General features: G+C 43.7%; 1 protein-coding gene across 2 annotated transcripts in view; it reads right to left on the bottom strand.

The window, feature by feature from the left end:
* The window catches only part of LOC119174110 (NADPH oxidase 4), a 261,285-nt gene extending 248,513 nt beyond the window's left edge, over positions 1-12,772 (bottom strand). For both annotated transcript variants that reach the window (XM_037424916.2, XM_075896203.1), the window contains exon 1: positions 12,292-12,772. In XM_037424916.2, coding sequence (XP_037280813.2) covers positions 12,292-12,438 — 147 coding nt within the window. In that variant the 5' untranslated portion in view covers positions 12,439-12,772. The remainder of the gene's footprint in view (positions 1-12,291) is intronic.
* Positions 12,773-18,390: the final 5,618 nt, after the last annotated feature.

The raw sequence follows: 18,390 nt of genomic DNA on the forward strand, positions 1-18,390 counted from the left end.
TAAATATGATTCGTTCGACCCAAATGCGAAGTTTCAGTGAAAACAAATGGTACGTGGCAACTCGCGCTTCCAATGATAGGCCATAGTCAGCATTGAAAGGCCACAGAGCCACGCGTCTATTCTTCTCGGTGGTTCGCTTTCTCTAATTTTCTTGTAGCCCACAGCACACACATATCAGCTTCGTGAGGTTTTCTCTAACCACGTAGGTTAGTTAAATGTTATCATCTGACCTTTTCAGTTGAATCTTATAGCATTCGCCAGTGCTTTTCGGGGCAAGAATCACCTAGCATTGTACGTGGAAAGTCGCGAAGAGTCGCCAGTAATCTCAACTGGCCAACGTTGTGTCACTTGTTTTGGAACGTTTGTCACTATGGGTGGCAGCACTTTGCAGGCGATTCGTTCGTTGACCCGTTTAAGAGCAAAATGTTCGCTGCGCCGATCAAAGTCGTTCAGCGGAGGACATTCTTCCGATTGGTTTCGCCACTGATGTTCAAAGAAACCATCTTGACGACGTGGATTTTTCGCTTGATGGAGAAGGCGTTAGAGCACCGGGAGTGACAGCGGCGATGAACGATCAGCTGCTAACCCATGAGGAGCGAGTTGCACTTTGCGTCATCTCTTAGAGTTTTTTTCACGCTGGTAAGTCACTTTGATTGTAATAATTGTTTAATAGCTTTCATCCAGATCAAATAAACGCATAGTTTTTCTTGTGGATTGCGCGTAACGCAATTGTTGTGAATATCATGGAACGCCGCATGCCGCAAACACGCTCGAGCTCAAACAGAGAGGGGAAATGGTTGGAGAAATCAAACATGTTGTTCCGGCTACAATTCACACCTTTGTTCAATCTTGTTTACTTCACCAGTACCTTCAGAACAGCGTTCTTTTCTGACTAATTAATCCATCGCCGAATAGTTTTGGCGTTGGCAAAAACATGCTTTCGTCTTATTTTCAACGTTCATGTTCCTATCATGCTGACTAAATCTGCAATATCCGAGTGCACTGAATTGCACATGGCTAGAGCCTAAGTATGGCTGTCGCATAAACACATATGATAAGATGCTAAATAAACACTTGTGCTCCGTTGAAGAAGCAACTACCTGTTCCTGACTGCTCTAATAATGAAGACGGCATGATATGTTTGCAAACGATCACCACATGAAACATTCGGTCCCATGCGTCAGTCATGACGCTATTCGCTAGCGGCCTATTATCTTTCGACAAATTCTTGAGGCAGGCTACGCAAATACTAGCTCGGAGTGCCGTTCACTTCGTTCGTTAATTCTAGTTCACTTCGTTCGTTAATTCTAGTTCACGCATGCAATTTTCTGTAGTACGTACATAGTTTCACAAAGCATCATTATTGCAGGGTAACGGAGCTGCAATATAACCTTTCACGCCACGGCAAATTACTTCGGCGTGCTTCCATGGTCTAGTAAAGTATCTTCGTTTAATACGCATTCCCGGTCAGCTGATGACTTTAGCCGGTGAAAGTGGCACGGGCCGTAAGTTCGTACGTCCTATCTGTTCTCATGTTAAAAAGGGTTCACGCTCCTCTGGGCGATATCTTGAGCTGTACAGCGCGCCACCTATAGTTCGTGGGTATTGCGAACGCACTGTTGTTTCGAAACAATGAAGAATAAAAAAAATTAACAAGCCCTTTTGATAACGCTACGAAGAGAAGGTGGATGCATATACTATCTCGAGACCTTATTTGAGCTTATTCTCAGATTTCTCTCTTATTGTCCGCCACCCCTACCTTCTTACTCTGAACCTTTGAGCACATCGCACGCTGTTGCAATGGTGTCACAGTGATCTTGGTGGTGACGTCAAATGACAGACACCGGCGATTCGCGAAGAGACGATTGAACCTTTTCAAAGCCTGATTGATTGGTATGTGGGGTTTTACGTGCCAGACCCACTATATGATTAAGCTTTTCAACGGCGGCAAAGGCGTCGCTGGGCCCACTAGAAGACGGCTACGGAATAATGGAAAGCGTGCGACGGAAGACGCTCAGAAGCAGCGGCTCGTTGTGTACACAAACGTTGTTCACTGTGCTGTGTCTGTGGTAGTATAGAAGAAAGCAAATTAAGTTAGAACACACAGCCAAGCACAAATAACATAGATGGACCAATTGAACGTCACGGAAGATGACCCGAAATAGAAATTTATGGCCTCACGGAAAAGTTAAAAACATGCGCTCAATCATTTCTCTTCTTCGCAGATAAAGGCCTTCGATCGTTCTTAAATTGCTTGAAAAAATAACGACGCATACTTGTTCAACTCGACCGAATCACGAATGATTTAATGCCAGTCGAAGGCGGCGCGACGTACAAGCCACGAGCAGTACGACGGCAAGGTAAAGTGACACCACATGCCGGGAGAATCAACACTCGTCTGATCCTGGACCTCAGGCGGTACAGGCCACATGTGGGGCCATGCCCATAGAAGTACCCACACGAATCCCCACCCCACCTTTCCGCTACGTCAACGTCGATGGTAATTCGGAATGTGTTGCTGCATATAATACACGCGGACCCGATGAAAACAGCAGATCCCGGGGGGCTCACCGTCCGATGATTGGGACGCCGCAAGGCATGACACCATGCGGCTCCTTGCGAGAGGTATGAGGGGGGAATTTTCAGAAGCATGTGGGCCAGGGTCTCATCCGCCGGGCACCGGGTGAGACCATGGCCCAGATTCTTTCCTCCCGCGACGGAAAACCATCGCCGTTTCGCAACCCCCCCCCGTTGCAACTACTGCCTGCTGTGTTGCGCAATAGTGAACCGAACACACGGCTTGATTCAAAAAGCACCTTCGCTAATTGGATAGAGTGCACCGGGTCGCTTCACTTTCATTGAAGTACACCATTGTGCCGTCCACAAAGCACAGCAAGATGAACAAGGTGGGCCCATATCTTAAACAGTCGCCAATATTCATCACACAAGCGTGACTACGGTGAGAAAGCACATTGAAGTACGAAAAACTAAAGCAAGCATGAGACAGATGCGAAGGCGGACGGACCCGTACAATAGCTATGGACTAACATTATTTTGAGAAATTTTAATTCACTGCATGGCAGCAGTGGCAGCTGGATTATTATTCAGCTCAGATCTTGCCTTGCGCTGACTGCTCATGAGCAAATAGTTTTGCGTTGCCCTGCACTGATTATGAACGTCAGTTACACAAGTGACGTACGCGGTCATAAACGTCGTTTACACGTCGAAGTTATATCTTCCTTGACACAGATATATATACATATATATATATATATATATATATATATATATATATATATATATATATATATATATATATATATATATATATATATATATATATATATATATATATATATATATATATATATTACCCAAAATGGAGCATATCTCAGTCAAGGTGCTCAGAAGATGTCAAGAGAAAGGTTTAGGTTTTCATTACCTGGACAACAAGAGTTCACCGCAACCACGAGATAGAGCAGTGCTTTCTAGTGCATCGTAATAAGTGGCACCGGTTGCACACGCTATTCAGCGCAGATACTTTTACGCGGATTCCGGAACCACCGCAGTGAATGCATATTGATTGATTGATTGATTGATTGATTGATTGATTGATTGATTGATTGATATGTGGGGTTTAACGTCCCAAAACCACCATATGATTATGAGAGACGCCATAGTGGAGGGCTCCGGAAATTTCGACCACCTGGGGTTCTTTAACGTGCACCCAAATCTGAGCACACGGGCCTACAACATTTCCTCCTCCATCGAAAATGGCAGTGAAGGCAGAAGACTACGCAAGGTGGTACAGGTACTTCAACTTTTTTAGCGGAGTTTTTTTCACCTGCATTTTGTCTGCATGAAGGATAGCAGGATTATATGTAACAGCACTGATTCAGTGGACTGCGAATATCAGGCCACACCTCCACGCTCCCCCCATCTAGACTTCGGACCATTCGACCAACGTACGACTTGAACGCTTTGCACGAAAGTGTCTGTTGAGATATCCGTAGGCATCTTTCTACGTGCATGCTGAGGACGGTCAGCGCGAAAAAGGATCATGAAAAACAAGAAAGTGCGCCACAAGAGCGCTGCCTAAGAACTGAAAATATAATCGAAAAAACATGACATATGTCAAGATAAAGCAAGATGCTAACAATATACCATGACCCCCCACCAAGAATGTGATCCCTTTGCTTTAGATATGAAACTTCAGCATCGGTGAGAGCAATTGAAGACTAGCTCACGCACCAGTCTTTCGATTTTATTATGTCGAACACTTTTGCGATTTCGTGCGTGCGCTTGTGTCGAGTACTTCATTTTCGTGTTCCTGTTTTGCGTTGACAGTCATGCGCATGTTACAACTAGCCCAAATTGGTATACTTTGCAAGTATACTTATTATCGTGTAAACAAGAGGTATTCTGAAATAAAAGGAAGCTCATTTTCAACCCTGCATTGCCAGCATAGCATCTCCAATGATGAGCTATCTTTGCAAAATATGTCATCATTCGTGGTGCCTTAAACTTTCGAGATAATAATTAAAGTTTTTAGCATAACCTACGCCCTGTATTTTGTTGATCTTGGTGAATGTACTGCGATTTGTCAGACACATGGGAACAACTGCAGACAAATTTTCCCTTTAGAAATAAAGCGATCAATCCTTAAATACACGGTCAAAAACGTAGATATGACGAAAGCTCTTTTAGTGCATCGGACAAATGCGGCACGACTTGGACGAAGGCAGGAGACACATGAAGTCAGATGAGCGCTGCCTAACAAGTGAATTAATTTGCCCTTTAACAGGCCTTTCTACGCGGCAAACCTGCCTCCATCAACCAATAAACTGATATAAGCAGGGTAAAACGACGAAAAGAAAGAGTCATCTCTTCGAAGGACGAAAGAAACATCTCCAGCTTTTTAGTAAACATTCATATCTTCTCCTCTTCCACAGAAGTGAAGTTGTTTCGCGCTATCAATATAGTTTAAGATGTTCAGTATGCGCCGTGATCTAAATTTTGCAACTTGTTTCATGGATGTATATGGATATGCCAATGTCCGCTCTAATATCAAGCACTGGTTAGGCATATCCAGGACTCAGTATGAATTGCATTACCATTAGACGATCGCGTTTTGTGTTTCATAACGCAGCGAATATTCCGGGCACGCAATGTCAACCAACCCCTATTTCCGCTTTGTTACGCCTCACATATGCATCTAGAGTGACTACCTTGTAGCGTTCCCTATGCGCGGGCTGCCATAACAGCAATCTCGATTACCTAACGTCATCACACAAGAGACGGGCTCTTCTGAGGAAACAGAACAAAGGCGATAGGCATCATGGATCGAGGCCAATGGCTGCGGGTCACTCGGTTCTTTTTTTGTTTAGTTCATTGCTGAAAGTGCCCAGGGGGTATGCTGTGCGGTGCGTGCAACGATATACGACCCAGTTGTCCTGTTATGCTCACTTTTGTTTTCTTCTCACGAGCACACCGGCTGCACTCGCCCTCTCGCACCAACATTAGCTTTTCACACGACCACGCGCAGCTGGGCTCGGCTCAATCTTTGTTTCTCGGGTTCAGGAGCAACTCGTTTTCAGCGCGGTGAGCCGCTCTGCTTTGTTGCTACCATTGCGCGCAGGAGAAAATCGCGGACGATAGGCCTGAGGGCACGCGCTGTGCGAGTGGCACGAAAGAAAACACCCACCGTGGGATGATACCTGCGCAAGGCGACAAAACTGATAATAAAATCTATGTGACAATCAATTATGGTCTATTTTTTTGTCGCACTCATATTTCACGTAAAACAAGATCACTCGCAACGGCCCAGGTTATGCGCTTATTACTAGTCCACTGAATGAACCGTGTGCCTGATTGGCAGCATAGCACGGTTGCGTCTCAACACCTAAAGAAACGTTTCTTTCAGAGCGCCCATTGCCGTAGAGGAAATGGAACCTGCGTAGGTCAGTATCTTCTGGCTCAATGCCGTACCTCCATTTGTCACCGTGCTTCGGTAACATCACTCCTACCTTTACCCACAAATGCGAACCATTTTCTCGCTTTGTATACTAGGCGCGCAGTGATTGATTACTGTCATTTTCAACTGCGTGGTACATACGCTAGCCTTTCAATTATTCGACACTTCTAGCACAAACAGATTGTCTCATATATAGTAAACTACTTCATAAGCATAGTTTCATTTAAATGGAGTAATACATTACGCGGAAATGCTGTCATGATGTGCGAGCAGCGATCACATATGCGGAACCCCCTTCCAACTTAACACAATACACCATATACGTGTGGCGTATGAAGCCATGGTAGTAGAAGTGAATGAAGAAGAAGTGAAATAATATAAAAACCTGGCGTATGAGCCAGAGCACGTCCTCCACTCATCATAGCGTCCCCAAGTCGGCACGATGAAGACCTGGCCACCGCTCATCAGCGTCACATCATTCACGAAGCCACCGGCAAGACACCTCAACTGAACATCGACCGCAGAAGAGGTGATGTTAGGAGTATGCAGTTACCGGGATTATGACGGAACCATCGACTCACCTTCCCGTCCCTAAGTAGACCAGAGAAGCGGACGATATGGACCGTACAAGAGTGGTTCGAGCTACACGCTACCGCTGCATCTTGGTCAGAACGGGAGATGATCGCAAACTTCACTGACTACACATCTCGTGAGGCTTTCGAATTCTACCTCACACATCTGTGAAAACGACGAATCTTGGAAAAAGATTAAAGAAGAAATGATCTTTCGATTTGAAGATTACGATAAAGATTCGCTTACAACACACAATCCGAAGGCAATCGATCTCAGTTGCCATGACCACCAGCAGTCTTCACGCATTGGAATACCCAAAAGTGGCCGTCCATTCCAAAACCAATCAAAACATCCACTCATTGAAAAACATCCTGATCTGCATATACGAAGGATCAATCTTCCATCGCGTACTGCTGCGGCACAAAATTCTACCTTTACGTTGTTACAGTACCATAGGACTCGTGTTACCACCCAGTGCACGGTGCTCCCAGCCTCGAACACGGCCAACCACTTGATTTTCCGTCACTTGGCCCTTCGGTTGGTCACTTTGTTACACCTCATGCGTAACACGCTCACTATGATCAGAATAGAGCTCGGAGCTCGGAGCGTACTGAACCGAGCCACGATTCAAAATCACGCAATAGATGAGCTCAGCTCCTTAGTTGCGCAGGCTAACCGACATTATCAAGTAAAATCCGACCAAATCACGCCTGTCATGGTGTCACTGTCCATTGTCCAGCCAATTGAGAGTCCAAGCGATACAGGAGGCCCAGAAGCATCAACTCTCACGCGTTGCCTTGAATCAGAAGCGTCCGTTAAGAAAAACGTCGCAAGAGCCTTCGAAGATATTCCTGTTAATTCTAGCGTACAATTCACCTTCTTTGCTGACAAGACTCACAAGACCTCAACAAGCACCCACAATTTACTGGACACATCAGCTTGCAAAGAAAAACCGGCTCATGTTACTAAAGCAACACCACCTCGTCAGATTCCGCAACTACAGCAGTTACATGAACAAGCACGACGACTAACTAAAATGAGATCACAAGCACATTTGCGGCTTAAGGAAGGTCGTCAGAAACGACACCAACTAAAGGAAAGACAAAGCCATGATCCGAGCTATCTTCGCGCAAAGAAAAGTCAAGGAAGTCTTCTACACCTGATATCAAGACATTGCCTATGATCCGATCAATGAAGACAACGCCAGAGAAAGCTACGAAAGAAACTGAATGTTATCACTTGTACAACGCACGAACACGGGCATTATCCCATCAACTTCAGTTCTCATACACGCAGGCTGGAAGCACTGGTTCTCAGTCAGCCACGACACAGAATACAGCGCGTACGACAGAAAAATCGGCGCCTACGACATTTGACCTTCAAATGATACAAGGTCTCCCAACCTTGCTCGTTCCTCGCAGCTGCTCAAGCCGTGTCACGGTCAGCGCAACTATGCTGGACGCCACAGCCAACCTCGCCCACCAGAACTTCAGCATTTACTGGACTGCTGCACCCTTTGCTGAAGTTTTTGCGAGTTCACAGAAAACCACTGCGCCATGGAACCAATAGATTATTTTCCAGCAATCCCAGAGCCCCCCGCGGGCGCGCGAAGAACCATGGGAGAAGTGTGTACGTCGAAACCGGTCAAGCGCGCTGGCTGTTTTCTGTCGCCTGCTGGGAGCACCAAACGAAAAAAAAATGAAAGGCATCCCACATGTTGACTATTATTCCATCCAAAATACTATACATGTCTGAGTACACCTGCATGTATATCTACGCATGAAATACGAAAGGAATGATGCAGTCAGGATCGCTATAAGCAGGCGGACGTATACAGGATGTATCAGTTAAACGACATGCGAATACATGAGGACGTGCCGATACATGCCATCAAAACGTGTCATCGTGAGCAATGGAAGCTGGAACGATGCATTCCTAATCATTCAATAATTACTTGTTACTAAGTTGAACAATTATTATTGTCCGCGATGAGGTGTAGCCAAACTGCAGAGAGGTTTTACGGTATTCAAGTACAGAGATTGGTATTCAATTCACAAGCCACGTGCTTTACAAAGAAGTGAGCACATTCTAAACACGTTTAAACGAAAAAGGTAAAGGACTAGTATTTATTTGTAAGGTTGTTTGCTCTCATACTTTGCAGTTTCTTGGTACGTGCTTTAAAGTTTCACCGAGGTTTCACGGAAAGCGGTGTTTTAATCTTGCGTTGGTGCATTATTAAAATATTGTTAAATGAGGAATTCTGATGTCATGCTACGCATGGCATAGGGTAAAAAAAAACTTGCTCGCACGAGATGAGTAGTAGTTTTCAGCTGCAAATCAATCGCCTCAAAGAGGCCGGGATCCTGCATATTGTTGCATCGGTTTGCGAAAATTGGTTCACATGGCTAAGAAAGATACATATATACTTCACCCGTGCATAATGAAGTGGAGGGAGGCTCGGGTTTGCCACCACAAATGAGGTTAGTCGCATTTGTTCCCTTGTGCACAAGAGATTGCCAGAGTCGGCAGTGAGGTCTGCTGCGGTGCAATAGTGGCAACGCTGCTCAGCTGCGGGTTTGATCCCTGCCATGGCGTTTCGGTGGAGGCCATACGGTAGAAGCTCGTGTACTGTGCGATGTCGGTGCTCCTTGAAGAACACCACATGGCCCTAAACTATGATTTCAGACATTGGAATGCCCGTAATTATTAATATTACTATTCTGCTGTAACCCAAAGAAATTCGATCAGAGCAATATCGGTTGTTTTGTCAGTTGTTGTGTAGCAGGTAAACACAAATTTCTCTCTTTTTTTCGTCCTTATAGGCTATGCTGGTTGATGTGTTAACACGCACACCAGTGAGCATCGGAGTTCCTTTAATGGAGTCACTCGCCCCGCTATGTCAATCATGCAAATGTGATTCATTCTTCGAAATCGCAGCAGTTTTGTACCATCAACCTAATCCGACAAACTGAAAAATTGCGGAAGCATATCATGTCACAAATAACGCCACACTTTGTGCAAGCTGATTTTCGCGGTTGTTACGAGACAAGTAATTCGACTGTATTAATCGACTGTAAACAGACCGTTGTTTGACCTTTTGTACCTATTTATAACACGCACGCTGCCCCCCATTTTCGTAATATTTTTTTTCGCGCTAAGTACTATTCCAACTAGTGTCAATGCAGGTTAGTAGACTCTTGTAGCCATTACATATATGGTTTGAGCAACGCGCACAATGTTGTTTGAATGGGTCTTATTAGTAAATGCCGAATATACATTCTACAGTACTCTTCCAAAATCGGAACCTCTAATTCTACTTGTCGAGAATGTCAATGGACACTGATAACGTATGCACCTACAAATCTAAGACCGCTGGTGTGCTTCATTGGCAAACGAGTTGTCTCTTCTGTTTGTTTCATTTTTTGTCGTAAAGAACTGCATAATGCCGAGGAAAACAAAAGGGTGACGTTTCTGAGCTGCTGAAGAGATCTTACAGTGGAACAACCAACGGAACAAGTCGAGAGGCCCTCACAGCTAAACACTGAAGTTCGTGATTGAATTACGGAGCAATATGTTGCACCTTGACAAATTCACGGTCTCTACGAAGTCCTGGAACAGCACAAGCGCAAAGGTAAAACGTGAGGCCCGCGCACTCGTTGCGGCAGTGGCTCCGGCGTACCAAATTTTCCCGTAAGCGCTTGCGCAACAATTGATGACGCTCGTGTGCTTTAAAATGGTATATTGTGCATTTTGACATTTTTGACTTGTCAACCTCTCCTTGTTAACTTTTGCTTGTTCGTAACCCCTTTGCCTTCTTTCGACGTATGAAGCCATGACAGTAGAAAAGGATGAGGAAGAAGTGGATATATATATATATATATATATATATATATATATATATATATATATATATATATATATATATATATATATATATATATATATATATATATATATATACCATCCACTGTTAAGATATGGGATGGCTCACTGTCATGGAAGCGGGATGTGCCGGTCAGCCATTAATGAAAGCGATGATTAACTCAAGGAAGCTGTAGAGTTCGAGCATTACATGCCAATCATTGTGTAAAACGGATAACAAGCTGCTCAAAAATTTGTGTAGAGATGAATGTTGGGCCTTTGAGGCCAGTACAGGAATGTAGGTCACAACCTTTCCTTTCTGGCAACGTGAAGCCTGTCAGATGTTACATAAAAAGGCGCGACTTCAAAGCGTCTGTCCATCACTGCAACGGATATTTGCAACGTCTGGGAAAACAAAGTCACCTTTATAAGGAACAAAATGCTTTCAGTAATAACGTCGCGTTGGGCGTATGATGAAACTTGGAACCCATTCATTACTGCACATAAAATTACGGCTCATTCAGAACAGCGGATACAAAGCGATAAAATTTCTACTTATGACATTGCGCTTTCGCAAAGTCTCTTTTGTGCGCTTATTGATAGTTTCACTCATACTACGCAGTTTTATTGCTGGTGAAGTTGCAAGACTTCTATATATAGTTATACACATTAATCACTTTAAACGAGCACTACATACTCGCCCATTTTGTGCTGCAGCTAGTCATGATTGCAGTGTATTTAAGTATTTGAAGAAGATAATTGTATCACGACTATTCTATAATTCTCGTACAGTCAATATCTTCGCATGTTGCCATACATATCGTGTGCATTGCACCTTCTAAACAAACCAATGGTACGTCGATGTCCGTTTCACTTCATACCTGCCATGACGGCGTCTGCAGTTCTTGTTCTTTATGCATGCCTGTTTATCTTCGATTTCGAGCAGCAGTACAGAACCAATACGTGCCGAAAATACATAAACCTTTTTGATGGGTTGTCACTACCACATTTCAATTTCTCAGAGCTAGGTAGATTCACAAAACATGTCCATCCCACAAGGAGTACTACGTGGTTTGACTGCCAGAATTACAGCGGGAGCAGTGAAGGTGGTAGGATACGCCCGTAGCAGGTGTGGCCATGAAGCGTGGAAACTTGGCGAAGTTGGTAGGACATAACTGAATATACGAACAGCACAACCTAAAAGTAGTTACAGTGTAACTACGGAAGCCAAAAACAAGAATACCTTATGAGCTCACCCTAAGAGTAAGGTTACGTGTCCTACTAACTTCAAGATGTACAGAGCTCGTAGTTTCGGATTTCAGTTGCTGATATCATTTGATCCAAAAGGGGCGTTCTTTGGTGAAAATATAACACATTGTTAATGGTGGTTAGATTATTTCATGAGTTGAAAGAATTGCATAAAATTTTCAAGTAAGAACAATGGTTAGACAAAATAATGCATTAGAATAAGAGCTGCTTCCTTCCTCCTTTTTGGTCGGATAAAAAAGCAAAAAAAAAAACGCTGTATCCTTCGCATCAACCAGCGCAGAAGTGAGCGAACACTGCTCATAGATTAATCGACCTCAACGATCAGTCAAACCTCAACGTGAATGACTGGTTTTCGTTGTAGTAGGTCACTGTTTACAGCAACAATTTACGTGTTTTACAATAAATACATGCAAGCTAAACGGACTTCCGTAGTCCTTATTGTATCGATATATGATGCAACACTTTTAATACATTCCACGCAGCCCGACATCAAAATAAGCCCCTTGTGACTCGGTACCGCAATGTGATCGAAACCGGCGCATTGTATCAACTCTGCTCACTGAAACAAGCACTGCCGCCGGCAGCAACGGTGTATGGAAGAAGGCATCACTCACCATCAGTGCCTGAGACCGGACCGCCACTTTGAAGCGCCTCCAACACCTCACGATGCACGCGGTCGCGTGTTCCTCCTCACTGCCGGGTTCGGCACTGTTCGCCGCAGTGGTCGGCGTCGTCGTCACAACGTCCATCGTAACCACCATCGTGCACCGTCGAAAAACCGCAATCGCCGTTCACACTGTCGTCGATATAGGCGTCGTTTCGCTTTCTTATTTCGCCTGCCGCTCACGTGACAGCGAACCGGTGACGGCTGCTCGGAGAACAACACGGGCGTCCCGGAACAGCGTCCCTGCTACTCGGCCCAGCCATCCGGCGACGTCTTCTCGAGCGGCGAGGAACGCATGCTTCCCGCGCGGTTTCCGACTGGCACAGCCGCCGTTGTGGCGCTACGCGGCGAGATGAACCGTTCAGCGGCCGCCGCTTTCCCCGCTTTACGGCCGCAAGAGCGCGTTCGGTCTCTCACACAAGCCGGCGGCCGAGGGGAGCTCCAAGAGCAACAGGCTGCCAAGCGGCGTGCAAGACTTGCGCCCGCATCCTTTCTCCCGACCCCTCTCCCTTATGGGCCCTCGCTCTCTTCACGCCCGGCAGCCCTCCTGTGTAGGTCAAGTAGCAGAGACGCCCCACCCTGCCGAACACTTTCTGTTCTCTTCCACGCGATCTGTCCGTACATCCGCCCTAGATCGAAACGTAGAGGGAGGACGTGGTAACCACACGGTATACAAACAGCCTGGTGGCAACGTCACTGCGAAATAGGGAGGCGGGAAAAGAAGAACTGCTGCAATGTCTAATTCGAGCTTTTTTGTTTGCAGTCGTGCTTCGCCCACTGCCAGAGACAGCGCAAGTGAAAGTCGGCCACTGGGACCCGCTGTGGTGCGCTCACGTGCGACACGCTGCTGCTGCCACCGTCTCCACCGGGGGGCCGAAAAGCCGGCTGCGACGGCACACTGGCTTTGTTCGCGTGATTGAAGTGATTGCGTAACTGTTACGCTTATTAGCTCTGCCGTGTACGAGAGCTTGCGCAAGCGCTGTCTATTTATTGCCGTCCATGGCATGCACTGACGGATTCGCAAAAAAATGGGGAGCATCTCCGCGAGGCTAATTATTTTCATTATTGCCACTGTTTCGAAGGTCATATATGGCAACCACAGTGTAAGTATTATACCCTAACTTCCACTTTCTCCTACGTGCTTTGGCTATAACACAGCAAACCATTAAAAAATTTCACCATCGTTAACAATTACTTCTGCAGCAATGAGCCGAGTACAGCGCTAAACGATGATTGCTGCTAGTTATGGCGTGGCCGGAAATTGTTAAAGAGCTCATTTTCTGGCACGTTCTTCATGCAGCAGCCATGTAGAACTAACGTAGCGACCACAAGTGGTACCACATGATGACAAAAAAAATATTCAAACGAAGCTTCGGCCATTGCAACCACTGGTAATCAAATTGAAGCTTTTGTAGCAATTTCATCGGGAGCAGGAGACACTCTTTATCGTAGGCTGTCCGGCAACTCAGCACTTTTCTCGTGTGCACTTTGGTGAATCCGAACACGATGACGCAAGGGATTTGAAGAGTTGAATTGTCGGAGGTAGCCTTAATGCACAGCATAAATTGCACTGTCGGCAATAACACACAGCATATATTTCACGGTCACGTCAATAATAAGCACCATAAACGCCGGTTTCTACGCAGGATCAATTTTCATAGATCTATCGAAAGCATTTGACTCAATAAATTATGTTATTCTCATTTCTTAACTACAGGCAAGAGGTGTCGATCGGCCTGCGCTGAAGCATATAAAAAATATTTAATAGACAGGCAACAGGCTGTATGAATTGGTTCCTCGCTTTTTAACTTTAGAATAATCAACCAAGGTGTTCCGCGAAGATCGATACTTGGTGCCCTACTAATCTTACTGTGCATCGATGGTTTACCTAACCATCTAACACAAACGGATGCTTTCCTTTACGCAGCTGACACGCCATTGATTGCTAGCGATCGATCCCTATAGCTGCTTTTACATCAATGTTGAAGACTGATATGAACAATATTTTAGCAGAGTGCCGACTTAATTCGCTGAAAATAAGTCCCTCCAAGACTTCGTTTATGCTTTTTCATTCCAGTCACAAAACCCGAGAAATCCTTCCCATTGTCATTCATGTCTTTATTGCTATTATTGCTGTTGATAAATGTTCATTTCTTGGCGTTTAGATTCAAACATGAAATTTAATAAACACATCACCCATCTGGAGCACAAACTTGCTCGTGGTATTATAATTTAATAAAACCTAAGTACTATTTAAGCAAACCTATACGACTAACCCTGTGTTATTGTTTCATTCACAGTCACCTAAACTACTTTATCACGTCGTGGGGTACCATTTATCCAAAACATATAGCAACGCTACAACGTTTGCGAAATCAAGCCATTTGTGTACTAATGCGAAGCTCATTCATCTGCTGTGCGTCCGACACGTTTCATAATAACACACTCCTTCCACTAACAGCCTTGTTAAATACAATTTAGGCGTAGTGTTATTTAAACTAATAAAGAACCTTCCTTCAGTGAACATATTTCCAGAAGCTATTCTTGTTAACACCAATCGAACAAAACTCGCAGGCGTAGTGTCATTTAAACTAATAAAGAACATTCTTCCAGTGAACATATTTTCAGAAGCTATTCTATTTAACACCAATCGAATAAAACTCCCAGCTAGCAACAATTTATTAGAGTCATTAGTTCATAGTAATTCAAGAAAACACTCCAGTTGTTTCACATTATTATCAATCTAGAACGGTCTTCCTCTTAACGTTAAGCAACCCTCATTATTAGCTCTTTTTAAGAACACATTATTCCTACTTCTTCTAAATACCTTAAAATTGTAGGATCTACACTTGTTCATATTCCTGTTGCCACATCTACTCATCTTTTTCTTGCTTTGATCATTCCTTTGTTCATTTATTCATTTATTCCGTATTTTCGGGTTTTTTTTCATTTTTAATTGTTATAAGCAGTGTTTTCGTTCTCCTCATAATTATTAAAATTTCACTATTCCTAGTTTTAATTACAATTATTTGTATAACGTTTTCCACGTTGTTGTCGCATATTACTTGTACATATTTAACACATTTTCAGACAGGAGGTCTCTTTTCTGCCAAATGCTCTGGAACCTCCTTCGGTATACTTATGTGAGCATGTACGTTTTATATGAAAGTAATTGAACTGAAACTGAAGTCACAAATGAGCTACGTCATGCATGGAATTTTCAAGAAAGAAAAAAATGTGCTGAAAAAAATCAGCGTCATGGAGATGGGCCTATTGGAATATGAAGTGCGCATGACTCAACGCATTTATTTTAGGTTCCCAATAAAATGGTTCGTTGAAAACAGTGTACATAAAATTGACAACACAGAACTGGCAAAGCTGACGTGATGTTACAAGGCTCAAAGAATTAATTAGTGGGAAATGGGAGATGACTATGTCTACCTAAATGTCGAAGTTATTGTCTTGTTACTTGAAGTACAAAATGAGCGTTAGATGTCAGCTTTTTTTTGTTTTTGTAGTGTATGTCCTAAATCATTTGCTGACTTTTCCAGAAGACTGATGAGAAGTGCAGCAGCCTGACATGCAAGCGTACACTGAAGTTCATTGTGTATATAGTTAAGAAAAGTGGATCCAGTGGCATTGCCATCGGCTTGAGCTCATGTTTCTTGCGCCTGGCCGTATGCTGCTGACCAGTGCCTGTTGTCACAAATTACTTCTTAGCAATTGATTTAGGGGTGACTAAACGACCATGAATAATGATGTTTCTGCATAATTACTACAGAAATATAGGTTTTATTCGTACAATGTTTTGTTTAGCTCTAAAGAGACTTCCATTTAGCAGAACTGCATAATTGGATTGCAGAGAGGGGGTGGATCGTGTTTTTGTGTGATCTGCACTAGTTTTGAAAGTATACAAGGCAATTAATTAATTGTAAACAATTACTAAAGTTTATTTTCTTTATTTGTTCTAGCCCGAACTTCTGCCTCCGGGCTAGCTTGCTTTCTGCGTCGGCGTTGCAAGTCAGAGCCCGTTCACGTTCATATTGATCCGTGGCAGAAAAAGAATGTGTTGTCTGGAACGCGCTTATTCTTCATCGTCATCAGCCACAGCACAAAAAAAGAACACAATGCCTTACAGGTGTGTAGCGGGTACCTCGCTTATTAGCAGAATGGCGAATGGCGTAGTCGCACAGTGAGTGCTTTCCTTCTTCGTGAAAGTTACGGTGAGCCTATAGTGGCTACCTTGCATGTACTGTGCCACGAAGGACACATGCACAGACAACGGACAGGCCAAAATGCTGAGATGCTTCGCCCGGTAAATAACAGTCGCACCACAATTCTACTATTACGGGGATGGGGCCCGCTTTCTGTGATTTGCCGTGAAAGTTCTGTCACTTGTCGTCAGACCTACGGCAATGCAAAAAAGACACAAACAACCGAGGGCTTCGAAGGCAGGTTTTCTGAGCAACACATTCGCCGAATTGTCAGTAAGCAGGCAACTACGACGCTCGGTTGCGTATGATCTGGTCAGTGGACCAAGAACGAAATTTCAAAGACTGCCGTAAAAATTTCTTTCGGTAAAAAAATATACAAGTGAGTACTTTATCTAAGCAGCCTTTAAGTGCATTCTCTTCATAATTTTAAAAAATCGAAGGTGGCACATAGTTTATAATTAACGAAACACACAAGGGTAAGGTGATGTCAATGTTCAAGCTGGCTAGGTTAATAACGTACTTGAAGGAAAACTACTAAATAACAGTTTTCCCCCTATACCTTCATTGTATACTGCAAATAACGCGTGATAAATGCAGAGACAAATGAACGGTGAGGACTCGCGCTGACGTTAAATGAAAGCTCATTAAGACTGTACATGAATAAGGATATGTGATCACAGCTCAGTCATGAAGCATGTAGACAAGAATCGAAACAAGAACCAAGACAACAGCAAAAAAAGGAAAAAAAGAACTTGAAAAAAAAACATTCACACTTATGCGAATAGGTTGCATGTGTAGACCTTTTTGCTGTTTTTTTTTTTTTTGCTGTTATCTCGGTTCCAGTTCCACTTCCCGGTTTCATGCACAAATGACCATGCTGTGATCACGTCCGTCATTGTGTTTTGCGTTTTCCTGTGAAGTGTTAATGAACTATCGTTGGAGGTCAGTGTGAGTCCTAATCTTGTCTACCAACTATTTCGGTAACATGCCTTGACACGTGGATGTTATTGTCAACTTAAAGCAGAAGTAGTGCAAGCCCACTTAAAGTAAGTGACTAAGCAGCGGGTTCTTGGATAATATTAAGTAATTTATAAATATTTTGCTTACAAAACAACTGATTTGTTACAGTTGTCAAGCCACGTAGAAAACCTTGCAACTGTTCAGAGGAAACTAACAAGAACTAATTTCAAAATTCTGAAAAATAAATAAAACAGTGAGCAGATACGCACTATGTTCACAGAAGGTGTCAAGTACGAGGGCAATTATATAGCACCTGCAATAGATTACTTATGCAGATGCCCGGATGTCTTACGCATGAGCCACAAGCAATATTTTTGACAGCGTAGAAGAATGCACTTGTTAACGAGCTCTTACTTCATAGCTGTAGGTAGAACAAAGTTTTACACATTCTGAAGAAACGACATACAAATGCGGTAGACATTTTAAACGTTCAGTAAAAGGGCCATGATTCGGCGCTGCGTTCGCGCCAAATTTTTGTTGCGCGTGTTTTGTTTCATTTGCGCTGTATTTTAGTAATGCTCAACTGACTGGACCAATCTTCAGCTTTACTCAATACTGACCACGGTGCTTTGTAATATGACTTCTTGCTACGGCAATTTGGAATGTCAGTGCACTGCCATGAAAAAAAAAGACACGAAAAAAAAGCCAGTAATACACAGAATGCGATTGTACTTTATGTTTTCGTGTGCCCTTCGTGTGTCATTCCCACTATACGCTGCCAAGGAGTTTTTCCAATGATGTTGCCTAATTGCTATACAATGACTCCAGGCAAACTGGCATGGTTCCACAGGCATGGAAGTCAAGTCGCCTGATTC

Source organism: Rhipicephalus microplus, chromosome 5, assembly GCF_043290135.1.
Source record: "Rhipicephalus microplus isolate Deutch F79 chromosome 5, USDA_Rmic, whole genome shotgun sequence".
In the NCBI taxonomy this organism is placed as follows: domain Eukaryota; kingdom Metazoa; phylum Arthropoda; class Arachnida; order Ixodida; family Ixodidae; genus Rhipicephalus; species Rhipicephalus microplus.